This window comes from Setaria viridis, chromosome 3 (genome assembly GCF_005286985.2).
Source record: "Setaria viridis chromosome 3, Setaria_viridis_v4.0, whole genome shotgun sequence".
Taxonomy (NCBI): Eukaryota; Viridiplantae; Streptophyta; class Magnoliopsida; order Poales; family Poaceae; genus Setaria; species Setaria viridis.
The window spans coordinates 27,501,362-27,518,225 of NC_048265.2; the positions used below are offsets into that span (position 1 = coordinate 27,501,362).

The following is a 16,864-nucleotide window of genomic DNA, read 5'->3' on the forward strand; positions in this document are numbered from 1 at the left end:
GGGGAAATGACTTTTGTACCCCTAATTACTCCACCCCTGCTCTGTTTCTAGCGCCGTGGAGAGAGAAGGGGAGGGGCAACAAGGGTAAAGGATGGGTTGGGGACCACTTTTAGGAGAAAAATGACCCATTATGATGGTTTGGTCCTCCTAATGAAAACAACACTCCTAAACATTATGAATGCACTTTTATGACATATGTTTGGATGCACAAGTCCTAAAAGTGGACTAAAAGTGAAGTCCTAAAAATTATGAGTGTGTATCCAAATAGGCCCTAAGTCTAATTAGTCCATGATTTGAAAATGTGGTACTACAGTAACCATTTGCTCATGATAGATTAATTAGCCTTAATAGATTCATCTCGCGAATTAAACTTCATCTGTGCAATTAGTTTTATAATTGCCTCATATTTAATCTTCCTAATTAGCATCCGAACATTCGATGTAAAATGCTAAAATTTAGCACACAGTATCCAACCAACCATAGCACTAGAAGCCCATCCAGCCAGTCATCCGTCCGTCCATCACATTTAACACCAAACTTCCAAAAAAAAAAAATCTCCCCCAACCTCGCCCATCCCGACTCGCCGGCGGCCGCCACGAAACCCTCGCCGCCGCCGACTGTAGGAATCGCACATCTCCCCCCTCCCCCTGGAAACAGAATTCCTTGTCTTCACCCGCGGGACTCATCGTATTCGTCCGGCGGAACCTTGTTGGGACTTCAGCGCCGGCCTGGAGACCCCGCGATGGGGGCGAACGCCGACCCCTCTGGGTCCCTTGGCGGGCCCCACCGCCGCCTCTCCTCCCCGGTGCCCGCGCCGGCGCCGCTGCCGCTGCCGCAACATCAGCATGGCGTAGCGGCGAATACTGTGGCCGCGCTGCGGCACGACCCAGGGCTCGCCGCGCGGTGGTCGCCCGAGGAGCAGGTCCTGCTCGACAAGGGCCTGGCCAAGTGAGTTGCCTGTGCCTATCGTTTTCTCCCTTTCTTGCTGTTGGGGTTAAGTAGTGTGGACTGCGTGATTGGAGCTGGGACGAGCGTTAAAGTCATCCGATCTTGGAGCTGTTTGGGTTGCGTCCTGGGGCTGTTCTTGGAGAGTGGGAGTGGGGGTTAGTTTAACTAGTTGACTAGTTAGATTTACTTTCTTTTACTGCATGTTTGTACTGTATGACAGCAGGGTTAGGTACATGTGAATATTTACTAGTTGTTATTGGTTAGGATTGTACTTTTCTTCAATGCGTGTGTAAGACAACAAGTTATCCTTTTTCTCATTTATGGAGTAGGGCCTCTGGAAGATTATTCTTGCCCTTTTATGATTATCTAGACTTGTGGATTTTGTAGCTGCTACTTTATCATGCTCACAGATATGGTTATGTTCCTTTTCTCATAAATGTCTGGGCACTCGCATAAATGGTGGGTAATTTTGTAGGTTGAAAGGAAAATGGTAATGCGCTGATCTGCTATGTAGGGGGTCATGTGCTTGCTCACGACCAGGGTTCTGATGTTTAATTACCATGTTGTTCAATTTTATGGTTTGTTATGTAATGTGAAATAGCGGTATGATTTGAAAAACAGAAAGGGAAATAACCGTGGTAGGTATTGGGTAGTCTCTTGCTGAAATAGGTATGCTTGCATTCAATATCCTGTTACTAAGGTTTAGTTCTCATTGGTGGATGACTTGTGAAATGTCACACCTGCATGGGTGTGTATGTGAGTAAGTATCACTTACTCAAGTCAAGGTGCTTGGATTTAATATTGATTTGCATACTGATTGTTCTGAGAATAAATGTGATGACTGCTTCTGTGTTATGTTTTATGCACTTGGAACAGCTAAGTAAATACTTGCTAGTCATAGCAGTAGATGCAATAAGATGCTAAAATTTATGGATTGTGATGCTATGTTTTATTAGTTTCATTATGATATAAGCTAACTCAGGTCTTCAAATTGAAAGACCATGGTAACAACATTAAATGAATCCATCTCTTTTTTTGACGCTGCACTTTTGTAGGTTTGTGGCAGATGCACCTGTAGTTCGCTACGCAAAAATTGCGATGACTCTGCCGGACAAGACAGTGCGAGATGTGGCCCTTCGCTGCAGATGGATGGCTGTAAGTTGGATGCTGAGCATGTCCTGTGTTCTTGTTGATACATTTGATATTTATATGAACCTGACAAAGCAGAGGGTGCGCTATTTCATGTTCTTGGGCATGATATGTAGTAGGCTGTTAGACCTTGAATTTGTTTGCACATTCTTTTAATTTAGTCCATCAATATACAGATTACACTTGCTTATGGGATGAGCTTATGCTTTTGTTTAAGAATTAAGCAATTTGTCTAGTGTTTCCTGTTAATGACAATTTGAGCTTTGTTATAAGTGATCTGTCAGCTTGCTCACTGTACTGGTACCCCTTCACTGATGTAACCCAAGTGTTTTTTTCCATATGTTCTATTCTGAACCAGTAGGGTGGCCTAACCTAGCAATTTCATTCCAGGCATTTAGCCGGTGCATTTGACTTGCAATGCTAGCAAGCATTAGTACACTGGCTACACTGCCAAAACCATGTCCGCACATCTCTCTAATAACTGATATTGATGGCTCCATTAGTTCAAACCTTTACTTCTGTCAACATCACCACAGCCAATTCTATTGCCTGTTTTAACGATGATTCTTACCTTACAATTAAGTTGAAGCCATTGGCATCACAGTTGTTCAGAATAAGTTGAATGAGAGTAGCAGCTGATCAAAGCGATCAGCAATGCTTTCAAGAAATAGTCATATCTGGTGTACTTTTCTAAGATCTTCCTTTTTTCTTTCAAAGTTCCATGTAATGTACACTGGGTTTCTGCTGCCTAGCAAACTAACTGTGAAAGGTGCTCCCACCTTTTTGTGTCCTGCAGAAAAAAGAGTGTAGCAAGAAAAGGAAGGAGGAATTATCTAAGAAAAGCAAAGAAAAGAAGGTTGTCGTCTTTGTCACCTACCTTTTCTTCCAACTCTTTTTATTACAGATTCATTTTTCCTTGATGTTTCATATTGATTATTATGTGAAATAAGGTGCATCACATAAATTTTTCCACAAACATAATTCGTTGTTTGTCAACAAAATTAAAGAGAGTTTAGACAGTAATAGCTAGATATTAGGTTTTTTATTTGTAATAAACTGTTGAAAATCAAATCAAACAGTTTACCCAGATACTGGTAGTAGTGTTGATCATATATTGAAATCTAAGTGTTGAAGAAAGTCACTAGTTGACATTTCAATCGCTTCAACTTTGGTTTAAGTTTGCTTTTTGGTGATTGCTGCTTATGTTTTGACATGATTTAAATTTTTGATGTTCTTACCAAACTACTGAACTGTAGGAAAGAGTTGGTGACTCTTCATCAAAAGGTCCAGCACACATAGTATCACGACCTAATGCTCCATCATATACAGTTCCTGTTCTCCCTATCGATGATGATGATGTTTCATACAAAGGTACATATACTTTTTGAGATTAGTAATCATACTTATTGTTTCTGGTCTCTACATTGATGTTTCCTCTTTTGGTTTGTTTTCTCGTTTGATGTTGCGGACGCTTAAGATATTTGATTAGGCCCGTCCTTTTTTTTAAATAAGGGGCAAAATTTTGGCAGGGGATGTCATACTTTGTACTGCTTCATTATGTAATCAGGCCTTAGGTATCTTCTATGTAATCAAAGAATTAATTTATTGAGATAAAATTGCACCTGAGTGTAGGAAGATAACATGGAAGTTTACATTGCTGTCACATGACTCTCTTGTACAACATTGGTGCTTTGTTGTTTATGAGTTATGACAGATACAAACTTTCTTTACCCGTGTAGAAGGAAGAGCATTGTAACTCAAAAAATCATCTTAAATAAAACATGCTACCTCTCTGTTGACATGTTAAATTTGGATAAGTAGTTCAGTTACTGTCTGATGGTATGCTTAGTGATTTGCTTCCTTGTCTTCTGTTGCAGCTATTGGAGGCCCAACTGGACAGCTTTTAGAGCACAATGCGCAGATCTTAAATCAAATCCATTCAAATATTTCAAACATGCAGGTTTGTTCCTGTCTTTTCTCTTGAATTTCACATAACAAGATTGAATCTGTTACTATGCAAGATAATTAAATTTATGGGGTTTCAGCTTTAATGTGCATTGTTGCCTTTATATTGTCATTATATCATATACACACCTATCAGTATTTCCAATACAGTAGGAGTCATGTTTTGTAATGGAACATGAAGGGGGGTGCTAGTTTTGAAGGAAATTTTATTAGGTATGTTTGTGGAATTTAAGTTTCGCTTCCAACTCCAAAACCCTTTACACAAGTGTGAAGGCAAGATCAAATAATTCCCTGAGGCTAGTACACCATTTTATCCCACACCCATGGTGGTTCCTTCTGGGATTCTAATTGGCATGACTTCTGCTCGGCAGTTGTCTCCACATGTCCAGCAATGTAAGTGAGGGCAGTGGCAGACGATTAGTGGGAGGAAGCCTTAGTGGGGGTTGATAGGGTCTTGGATGCATAAGAGTGAACATGAGGATGATGTGTAGAAATCATTTTTCTCTACTCTTGCATTGGCACAAGGAGTGCCTGGTTATTAATGTGTGATATTACTTGTATTTATAAATTCTAAGTTAAACTTATTGTCTTATTTTAATTTCATAATGTATGCCTGCCATCATTGGATAATTTTGTCCTCCTAATATTCTGATATTCGTTCACTACATCTTTTGTAGGTACAAGATAACCTCTCTCTTTTAGGCCAAACAAGGGACAATATACTTACAGTTCTGAAAGAGTAAGTTTCTTCATTTTACTTTTTTTTTTCATCTTCTCTAAGATCTTCAATGAACATGGATGAGTGAATTCTCGAATGCCTGTAGCCCTGTACTATAGCTGCATTCGTCATACATGTAAAAACTGAAAGAGAATTATCACCAAATTTGTTCTACCCTTTGCATTATCTGTTCATTTTAACAATACGCATGGCATGTTAACATGCCCCTTAGGTTAGGAATCTATGCGTAGTTGTATCCTTGAAAATTGGTTCTCAGGTGCATTGTGCAATTTGCCCACATTATGTCAAGCACATGTTATTAAATCACTGTAAATAATTAAACACTATGTTCTATCATCTTACAAAATATATTTATATTTTGTTAACAAGAACTTGCTGCCCCTCCATGATTTGTGCTTATCCAGTGAACTTGCAACAAGGTAACAACTGGATTTTCCTCCGGTTGCAGGGTAAATGATGTTCCTGAAATAATGAGGCAGATGCCGCCCCTTCCTGTAAAGATGAATGAAGATTTGGCCAACTTGATTTTGCTGAGGCCTCCAGGCACATGATATGTACCGTCACCTCATCAATCAGCCTTGTGTGGAGATCAGTATAGAAGCTTGGGAGTTCGCTTATGGAAAGAAATCGCTATAGATACCAGATACCTGTGTCTACTGTCTAGATCTTAAATCCGGACATGTAACCCCCTTTCCCTTTTATACCTTGGTTCTATTTGTTCAGCTGACCGTAGATGTTGGATGTACAAAGCCGTCGGTTGCGATAGGGTTAAACATGTGTACAGCGAACCTGTGTAAAGAATAGGAGTTTCATGTCGCGGTTGTGTAGCGTTGACATTCAGTTCAAAAATACATGCAAATACAATCGGCTCCTGAAATTATAGAAAAAGCATCGAATTGCAAACTGTCGGAGTCCATTCAGCAAAGCATGACATCGGTTTTTTTTTATCCATCAATTTTCGTCACAATTCAGTATATAGCAGATACTAGTGTGCCTCTGCACAGCCAACAGTTTGTTTAGAGTCGGTCTGGGGTTTGCCTTTGAGTTTTTCTCAGAACAAGTAAATCACATAAAACAATATATAGTAATCTTAATGTAATAAAAGAAAAGAGAATTACCTATTTGACATCAGAAAAATAACCTGTGTTGGGCCCTAAAATTTTTTTCCTTTCTTATTTGATACTGACTTCAGCTTTCGATCCCAAATTGACCTCCGCTTGTCTCACCAACATGTCAGCTGGCGCCCGCTCCGGCCGACGCCCGCTCCGGCCGACGCCCTAGCTTCCACACTCGCAGCCCCTGTTGTGGAATCAACAGCGGGACCTGGCGGTGTGGCTCCTTGGCTCGCCGGCGCAGCCCATGAAGCAGGTCGGGGTGGCACCGCTGCCGTCGGCCACTGCGAAGCTGTACCGTGGCATGCGGCAGCGGCACTGGGCAAGTGGGTGGCGGAGATCTGCCTACCCAGGAATCGGACGCAGCTGTGGCTCGGCACCTTCGACCCCGCCGAGGACGCGGCACACCTCAACTTCCCATCCCTCCGCCGCGGTGGGGCGCACATTGCGGGCTTGCTTGACTCCTCCGTCGACGCCAAGCTCACCGCCATCTCCCAGGGCCTCGCCGCCATGTCGGTTTCCAAATCGGCTGCCACCACTGCCCAGATTCGCCCAAGGCCTCGGCGTCCACGACCATGATGGAGGGCGGCGAGTCGGTGCACTCCGCCGGCTCGGCTCCTCTCCTGGCATTCCAAAAGCAACGGCAACAGCTGGTGCCGCTCTCGGAGATGGCGAGCTTGGACTTCACGGAGGCGCCATGGGACGAATTCGCGGCCTTGCACCTCAACAAGTACCCATCATGGGAGATCGATTGGGACTCCATCCTCTCGTGATCAACCCAACAAGCAGATTGCTCAATCACGCGCTGGGTCGATGCGGGGCATGGCAACAACAGCACAGGGATGCCCGGCGGGGCGTGGTGACAGCAAGCGGGCTGGCATTGCTGCACAGGGATGGCCTGGGCTGATCAGGCCACGAGAGAGGGGGAGGGAGGAAGGAGAAAGGTGGTTGCAGTGGGGCCCACATTCTTCGAGGGGTAAAATAGTCTTTTTACAGGGGATTTACTGGTGGTCGGATGGCCAATCGAACCAAGTGTCAATTTGGAAACGATAGTTGAAGTTAGTGTCAAAGGAAAAAAATTTGAGGGTCAAGAAGGAATGGATCATTTTTCTAGTGTTAAAAGAAAGTCAATACTCCCTGTTTATAATGATATGATCAAATTACACTTTGACTCTTCATTAAACTTATATTATATTCTTTATAGTTATAAATTTATAATCTCCAATTGGAAAGTACATTTGATTACAAATCCAACCATTACAAGTTTATATTAAAAAATAAAAAATTATGGGCTAAATTATAGGTCAAACATGGTAAAATTTAAATCCTAATATGCGTGTGTGCAACGGAGGGAGTACAAATAGTAGCAGCAATAAAAGTATAATAAAGAAGTAAACTTCAATATATGATATTTAGGCAATAAGCATAGTCTTAGGTTGAATTGCATATTCATATATAGTTCCCTGCATTTATTCCTTCATCTGTTGGGATTCCATCTTATCCTTATGCTGTAACCTGTAACTGCATTATGATCGTTTGGTAGGGATTTGGCTCCTCCAAAAACGGCTCCGGCTGTAGCTCTTCCGATGAAGCAGCTTTTCAAGTGGTTGTGAAGCTATTTCCGAAAAAACGTTTGGCACAACGACTCCTCATATTTTTCAATCAAGTATGAAAGATGTCAAATATCTGATGTGCCCCTATCTATATGAGTGGTACAAATGAATTTTATGTTTTCACACAGTTTATAATTGTAACAACCCTAGAATTCAAAAAGGGTAAAATAAAAATTCAAAGGTTAAAATAGGAGAAATTGGGAGGAACTAGTACAAACAAACCAAAGTTCAAAATGCCAAACTGGATAGACCTTTCAATTTCACCAAGTAGTGAAAAACACCCTAAAAAGTACCTAATGGGAGTAGGACTTGAAAACTAAATTTCATATGGGAACTTAACTTATGGACAATATGAAAGTTGTAGAACTTTTAAAAGCAAACAACTTTTGTTATTTAAGCTTTCACTGATTTTGAGTAGAAGGCTTTCAATTTTTGAATCAAAATTCAGCCAAAATTTGGGGGAAATTCAGAGCAGCCAAGCCGGCGTTCCACCAATGTTCCAACTTTTTTTATCTCAAATTCTGTTGAGAATTTTACCTATAGGCTAGTGTATAAGTTGAAGTGTATAGTTTGGACTACAACTTTTATATTTGGGAAATTTGAAGTTTGAATTCAAAAATTTGAGAAATCAGCCCCTAAACATGCTGCCCATGCACGCCACCACAAACGCACATGCATGCGATCAGGGGGTGATCGCGCACGGCGTGTTGCGGCGCGCCACATCGCGTCGGCCCCTTGGCATAGCACCGCCGGCCGTTCACTGCCGGCAATGGGACGGCACGTGCCCGGGTGCTCGCCCAACCCACGCGCGTTCTATCTCTGCCCCTCCACGCCGCATCATCGCCGGCCGATGCCTAGCCGCGCACCCATGCCCTCCTGCTCAGGCTCACCGCCGCGGCCGCCATGTCGCTGCCTGCCACAGGCCATCAAAATCGGCCAATGCCCACCGATGACGCGACCAGACAAGCGCGTCGTCTCACCCACTCACCGTGCAAGGCAAAATAGATGCTCCACGTAAAGGATCCCAGCCAGCCAGTCCCCACCACTCGCCCACACGCGCACGCCGCCTCGCCCAACCGTCGTGCCATGCGACGGCTCCACTAGTGCTCGGCCGGCTCCATGCTCCCCAATCACCGCCCAAGCTTCCCACGGCAACCTTATCTCCTCCACACCCCTCCACCACTATAAAAGGCACTTCCCGCCCCTCGCCAGCGCTGCCCCGCCAACACTCCCCCTCCGCCAAAGCTCTGCAGCTCCGCCACCGCACCCCACCGTCGAGCTCGCCTTTCCGGCCCTCGCCAAAGCTCCAGCCTCCTTCCTAGCACCACACGCGCCTCAATCGAGCTTTCCAAGCCATTCCCCAGCTTCCTCTGCCGCCGTCGTCGCCGGAGCAGAAGCTCCTCCGTCGCGGCCACTGCTTCGCTGTCACCAGCCTCCGCCGGTCACCCTCTGCCCGCAAGCTCCACCGTGCATCGACCCACGGTGAGCCTCTGACCACGCCCGTGCGCTTCACTTGCCCCCTCACTGCCGCCGCTTTCTGGAATCGCGCCGGCAAGCCGCCCGCAAAGCCCCGGGGACCCCATTGCAATCACCATTTTCTTTTCAGGGTCCTTGGCACAAAGTGTAGGGGTATCGTTGTAAGATTTCAAAAGGTCTTGGGGCTTACTCGCGAAACGTATATAACCATTTCTGTTTTCAAATGAATAAAATGGCTGAAACTTTAAAAATGTGTAGAGAAATGTAGAAAAATGATAAAAATGTGAAATCAATTTTGTTAGACTCCTGATGCACATGCCTAACTAGGAAAAATACTTACTTCTGTAATATATGTGGTTTACCTTGCTTAAATAAATGCATGTGGTTTAATATGCTTAAAATGTTATAAATAGTTTTCATGCTCAATAAATCCTGGAACATTTACAGTAGCTTTGGTTAGGGCTTGTGAACCTTCTGTAAAAAGTTTAGAGTCAGATTGTTCCTGGAGCTTGAGTTAAAAAAAGATATTTATATTCTTCCATGGGGTACTGTTTGATTTTAATAAATTTTGTAAAAGTCCAATGCAACCCAAATGTTTACAGTAGATCACTGGTGTGATGATGAAGCTTCTGTAAAACTTTCAGAACCATATCTTATCAGATGCTTTCAAAAACATTTAATCAAATTTAATAGCTAATTAAATAGATAATAACATTTGTTAATTAGGAAGGGTAGAATGGTAAATGCTAAGTTAAGTTTGTTTAAAATTCAAAAATAGGATAACTTCCCAAATGAAGGTGGAGCAATCCTAAAATGACCCCACCCTTCTTTTGTGATGTTTAAGCGGTTAGAACTTTATATGTGTACACAATCACCATCAAATCAAGCATAGGGCCTTGTTTAGTTCGGCAAAGTTGGCGCCGCCAAAATCACTGTACAGCACTGTAGCACACTGTAGTGTTTCATTTATATTTTTGAATTATTGTCCAATTATTGACTAATTAGGCTCAAAAGATTCATCTCGCAAAGTATAATCAAACTGTGCAATTAGTTTTTAATTTCATCAATATTTAGTACTCCATACATGTACCGCAAGTTTGATATGACAGGGAATCTTCTTTTTGCATAGTGCCAAAGTTTGGATTCTGGTGGAACTAAACAGGGCCTAGGTTTTAAATCGTAGCCCACCTAACTTTACGAAGAAAGAAAAGTTCAAAAACTTGTCTAGGTGATTGTGGTCGAAATGCAATTTACACTTTTGCAATAATCCATGAAATGCAACCTGCATGTGAAAGTATGGAAACTTGAACTTTGCATATGCATCTCGTGTAGAAGCAAATCTCGATGACAGTACCTACAAGCTACTTCCAACAACTGAGGAGAAGCCATCTGCAGAAGTGCATCAGATCGAGGTTGAGCAGGACCCCTGTCAACCTTCAAACAACCTTTAGACTAACCTAGTACAGGAAGGCAAGCCCTGGAGCATAACCTTGGTTTCTTAAGCTTATGCAATACCTCTGTTACTAATGTTTGTGCACTAAGTTTATAGGCGTTGCTTGAAACCTTAGTTGCATAATCCTAGGTACTTATAATCTGAATACTAGTTTGTTAAGTCAAATAGTTGCAATGCTAAATAGGGACACAGTACAAGTTGAGTGATTTCCTGTCACTCGCGAGCTATAGGAGTTGCCTGTTTACTTATGTTGGAACCATAAGGTTGACAGGCAAGGTAGGGCTATATGTTCTGGAATGGTGGATGCCCTGCCTGTATAGAAGATGAATGTGCTAAGGTCGAACCATGTTGGTGATTGTGGTCAAGTGTTTGAAAGTACTAAACTCATACCTAGTATGGGATGGAGAAGCCTAGTACCTAATTGAATCGGGGCGTGGCTTTATCCCTGCTCTCTCTAGAACGGAGTTCTTCGGATGCATCATGTGGGTACAAGTGCAGTCACGATATGATGACTTTCCGAGACCGTGGGGCCTTGTATCCAAGGGAAGTGGGCCCTGTCCACGTGCCTGGGGATTGATGGGGACGGCTAACATGTGTGAACCCAGTGTCGTACGCATATGTCGTGGGTTTTTGTTCACCTTGCAAGGGTAAGAAACTCGATTCAAATCATTTGCCTCTCACAGTTTGGGACTACTTGATCACTATGCTGCACTGAGTAAGAAGTGGAACAAGGGATGGTGATTAATAGTAATGCTTGATTAATTTTGCTTGTTCACCATGCTTGCTTAGATTAAGTGCTTACTTAGAATGGATAATCAACTAGAAATTGCTTCTAAAACTTGAAAGTAAGGACCTACCTTAGATGCTTTTGGCAAAACAAACCCCTCAGCCAAAAAGCCTTGCATGTCTAGAAGTCGGTGGAGTAGGTTCCATCTGACGGGTAAGTCTCGTTGAGTATTAGTATACTCAGCCTTGCTTGTGGCTCTGTTTTCAGGTATGGATGTTAATGAGTTGGCTACTAGTTTGACTTGGTCAGCCCAGTTCCCTCCGGGTTGTAAGATCGAGTGGGACCTGTCCTCGAACAGCAAGGAACGTGGTGACTGATATCATGGCAGGCTTCAGCATGGTATCTTGTATCGATATTAGACTACCATTTTATTTTCGCTGCTTCAAACTTTGAAACTCTACTTTTATGCATTTGAATTCGTAAGTTGTAATAACTTAATTTGGGACATGTAATGAAATATCTGGATTGTAGTAATCTCTGGACTCGCCATCGTGTGAATATGCTTTGTTTTGATCCGAGACAAATGGTTTATCGGGTGAAACCTGACAGACTACCATTTTAATTCGATTAAAGTGACCATTCGCATTTGAGGCAAGGTTGGGTACACTTTAGCCGGGTTAATCTTGGTGGTTTTGCCTCAGTTGACATCAGAGCCAGAAAAGCATACACCTGAGAAAACAACAAGCCCTAAACACCTTTTTCAATAAAACTTGCAAGAAATTTGTGTTGGGAAATGCGTAAATTCATTAAGGATAAAAGTTAGTTCGTGAAGCTCTAGGGGATTATGGGTTGATCAGGTGGCTATTAACTATTGGTTATCTTATACTGACTTCCAGCACATTTACATTCTGTCAAAACTTACTTTTCTTGCACAACAGTTGGCACAGGGGTACGGTGATTGCTGTAACGTACCCACGGCACCATATGCAAATATGGTGGCGGTACCCAAAAATATATAATGGTTGGCGCATGGGTACGAAGATTGCTGTAACGTACCCCCAGCATCATATGCAAATATGATGGCGGCACATAAAAAGTGAATACGCTAGACGTTGACTGTACAGCGAAAATCATGTGGGTGCTATTTCTATAGTGAACGGTAATGAATGTGGACGCTTTCGTGAGTGCTGGCATGAAAGGTTTAGTTTGTACATGTCATCTTCTGTAGGTACACTAACCGCGCTTATGATAAGTTAACGACAGTTATAAATTTCGACTAGTTATTATAGCGAGAGTTGTAATTATTGTCTTGCCACCGGCAGTAACCCCGTAAGTCACAAGCAATTGGCAGTTGTTTGTTTTGAGAGGACGAATAGGTCGTACATGCATCATGTTAAAATTTGCAAAATGAAAATGAATAATAACCTTGCATGAATGGCACGTTAACTAAGTAAAGTTCTCACAAAATTTCTTACCGGTTATTTAAGGATTATCTAGCTGTCATAAACTTCAGCTCCACTGTCAATTTTTTTTCGGGCCAGTAAATTGTTTTTGCTCCAGAAACATTCTATAAGAAAGTTGTCCAGAAAATAGTAAGTGAGATGCTGTAAAAATTTCATAAAAGTTGGTCATGTGGAATTCGAGATATGTTTAAATTGGTAACCTACTGCCTGCTGTAAATTCCAGAATGTGCAACTGATAAAGATTGAATTTTTCCACCCCCTTAGGATCAGTTTCTATCTAGTTCCATAAAAACAAAGTTGTAAAGCACGTAGCAGAGCACCTTCGGGTAAAATGTCAAAATTCTTGGGTTAGTAGTTTGGGAGTTATGGTCAGAATTGTGAGGCACTGTTGCAGGAATTCCAGACTAGAGCACCGTGGGAAAATCTGAATCTATCACCTTCTTAGAGGCTGTTTTAGCAAAGATCTTGAGTACCAAACTTGTAGCCAAATATTTAAGTAACCTTCTGGTAAAGTTTGAGAATTTTTGGATGGATACTTTTTTAGTTATGGTCATTTCTCTAACTTTTCAGAAATCTGTTTTTACTTTTGATAAGTGATTATTTAGTTCTCACACGTTCCTTCGATTTTTGTTCTCCAGATGGCTGATCCAGTCAATGTCGTGGTAGACATGGACAGACGGGTGCACTCTGAGTGGCTGCATTGGGAGGGTTTTCCTTCCATATTGTGGGACACTCTACGCTCAGTGGGTATACCACTCCTCCCTGTTACTCGGGAAAGGAGTACGAGGAGTATAGAGTACCCCACTGTAGTGTACACCTTACCCTCCAACCTCACCCATTGCACCCAGAGTGGCCACCCTTGGAGGTTGTCACACTCAGGTATCGTTTGGATGACATGTGGGAGACAGCCGCTCTCCAGGGGCTTATGCTATTTTGTCGTCAGCACCCCACCAAGGTGGTCTTGGATCTGATAGGGTTGTTCCCGGCACACGATGCCGATCACCCTATGTGGCTCGACAGGATGGAGAACATGGGGCTTTTGGGTTTCACTCGCCCCCAAGAAACCATCCTTGAACGCACTGTACCGGCTGCATGATCTCAGAGGCAGGGCAATGGCTAGGCTAACAGACCTGGCACAGGCCAACTAGATATCGCTTAATGAGATCAAGAGCGAGATGGTCGACTTGTTCCTATAGCTAGTGGACAAGGGTGTTCAGGTTGTTGAGATGGAGACTCAGATAGGAGAGTTACAACAGGAGTTGGAGGACCAGGAGGCTGACATGGAGATGTTGGCCGATCAATATTATGACCTCAACATGGAGTTGGCTGATTCCAACGATCACATTGAGATGCACCACCAACAGCAGGCCGCTATGCAGGCACCTCCTGAGGCCATGGATGAAGAGGAAGACCCTGAGGAGATTTAGGGCGTCTCAAGCATGGATTTTGAGAGTGCAACACCGCAGCCATCACGTGGGGCAGCTCACTCTCCTATGATTAGCATTGCCTCCGTTAACGACCTCGACGACTTTTAGCTGTTTTTAGAGTTGGTCTTGATATACTTCTCGGTGTAGCCTAATTTTGGATAGTGATGTAATAGGCTAGCCTAGAGTTGAGTATGATTCTGCGTAGTGGGTGCTACTAATGTGACTTTGGTTATGGACTTGTTTCCAAGCATTGTCGATGTTGTAATTGCCATGTTTATGACCAACTTTCAGCAGCTGATTTGTGTTTGAATTTTTTTTATCTCAGTTTTACCTCATCTCTGAGCTGTGTGATGAACACAAAAGTTGTGAGGAATTTTTAAATCTAATGACTCACAAAATTTCAACACCTTTGGACCTGTCAAACTTGAGATATGAGCAAAACACCACAGCTCAGCCTGCTGAAAAACAGCCAGGACAGAGATGCAGAAATGGAATTTTTTGACCTAGATAACATTCAAAATGGTCTCTGAGTTGAATAAAAAATTTGTTGTATACAAGATTTCCTACTCACTGACCAAAGATGAAGAGTTATGGGCACTTGAGTCAGGAGATATGAATTTTCTCCTGAGCAATAGTTTTCTGCCCACATTGCATCACTGCATGATGAACTTTAACTCCCCGCGCATGTTTTACCTTGTTCATCTTCTTGTGAGCAAGTTTCAAAATTATGTGACTAATGAGAAAAGTCCAGAATCCTTTTGGTTTCACACCAAGTGGTAGCGAACAGCAATAGACACCACCACCACCACCACCTCCCCCGCCTTCATTGGAGGCGATCCTCGCTGCCCAGACCGAGCTCCTGTGACACATAGTCCAGGAGCGGCGGCAGCAGCAGCAGCAGCCACAGGGTGGGAGATACGCCCACCAGCCGTATGTGGTGAGTTACGAGGACTTCTTGGGCACTCAGCCCCCTCTATTCTACAAAATAGAGGAGCCGCTCGATGCCGACTTCTGAATTCGTACCACCGAGTCTAAGTTCTCACTCCTCACGGTGCCTTGCCCTGATGAGAACAAGGCGAAATTCGCGGCGCAGCAGCTCCGTGGTTCCGCATGGCTATGGTGGGACCACTACCATGCCATGCTGCCGACTGACCACGTGGTGACATGGGAGGAATTCAAGACCGCTTTCAGGGGCCACCACATCCCTGAAGGCCTCTTGGAGCGGAAATTGAATGAATTCTGAGCTCTGTCTCAGGGCACACGCAACGTGTTGTAGTATGCCTAGTATTTTAATGACCTATGTCAGTATGCAGGATATCACGCTAACACGGATGAAAAGAAGAGGGACTGTTTTCGCAGAGGCCTAAGTCCCAAGCTCTAGGAGAGAGAATCCCGTCAAGATGAACACGTACAACGAGCTGGTAAATCTTGCTATCTCTCAGGAAGATTGCATCATGGCTCTTAATGCGGACAAGAAAAGGAAGGCTCCAATGCCATCACCCAGTGCCCCGGCCTAGAAGTTCTGGTTGATTCCACCCCAAGTTCCCTAGAGGACTCTGCAGCCCGGGAGATGGGTCATCAGGCTGCTGTAGCAGCAGGGAGCTCCTCACTTCCCCGGCTTCTAGTAGCAGGGCCCAAGGCCAAATGCTCCACCACCACTCCACCCTGGCAACGGGAATCGCTGTTTCACTTGTGGGAGCCTGAATCACATTGCCAAGGACTGTCCGCAGAACAAGGCCCAGAGTCAAGGACAGAGCTTGAACCAGAACAACAAGGGAAAGAGGCCGAAGGTTCAGGTCAGGCAGAAAAGGCTTAACTTGACCACTCTCGCTGATTTTCCTGAGGGTGCACCGGTCATGACGGGTATTTTATCTATCCATAACCAGCCTGCCCTTATATTATTTTATTCCGGTGCATCGCATAGCTTTATTGGGACAAGATTCAGTGCTAAATGTGGATTGGGTTTCTGTCACACCAAAGGGTCTTACATGATTTTAACACCTGGTGGTAAAATTGCTTCCCACCAAATAACACGTGGTGTACCCATCAAGCTGGGTAGAAAAGTTTTCAAAACCAACCTTATTATCTTGGGTTTGGAAGGCATAGATATAATTTTGGGAATGAACTAGATGACTTAGCACCAAGTCACGCTAGACATTGCAGCATGGGCCATCCAAATAAATTCACCTACACATGGATCTTCCACACTTTACTTGCTAGGCCGAGAGTGCATAAATTCGTGCGCTTATCTGGCAATAGAGTCCCGACTGGATGATATCCCCATGGTATGCAAGTATGCTGATGTTTTTCTGGATGACTTGCTAGGAATGCCACCAGACCGGGACATTGAATTTGCCATTGAGCTGCAACCAGGCATGGCACCAATATCTAAGAGACCTTATCGAATGCCACCTGTAGAACTATCAGAGATGAAAACCCAGCTTCAAGAGCTATTAGAGAAGGGTTTCATTCGCCCAAGCACATCACCTTGGGGCTACCCAGCTGTCTTTGTGAAGAAGAAGGATGATAGTTTGAGGATGTGTGTAGACTACTGACCCCTCAACGTGGGAACTATCAAGAATAAGTATCCTTTGCCTTGCATTGATGTTCTTTTTGATCAACTTGCCGGAGCCAGAGTTTTCTCCAAGATTGATCTCCGCTCTAGCTATCATCAGATTAAGATCCAGCCATGTGACATCCCTAAGACCGCCTTCTCCACGCGATATGGACTATACGAGTTCTTGGTCATGTCCTTCAGGCTCACAAACGCTCCATCCTATTTCATGTATCTC

At 43.6% G+C, this 16,864-nt stretch overlaps 1 protein-coding gene and 1 pseudogene across 1 annotated transcript; both read left to right on the forward strand.

The window, feature by feature from the left end:
* The first annotated feature begins 513 nt into the window (after positions 1-513).
* LOC117850928 (uncharacterized) lies at positions 514-5,704 on the forward strand. The gene is made up of 7 exons (XM_034732817.2): positions 514-948; positions 2,004-2,103; positions 2,894-2,953; positions 3,354-3,468; positions 3,975-4,057; positions 4,740-4,801; positions 5,250-5,704. The coding sequence occupies exons 1-7, from the start codon at positions 743-745 to the stop codon at positions 5,350-5,352; spliced, it is 729 nt and encodes a 242-aa protein (XP_034588708.1). The 5' UTR covers positions 514-742; the 3' UTR covers positions 5,353-5,704.
* On the forward strand, positions 5,535-6,839 carry LOC117849193 (ethylene-responsive transcription factor RAP2-4-like; annotated as a pseudogene).
* Positions 6,840-16,864: the final 10,025 nt, after the last annotated feature.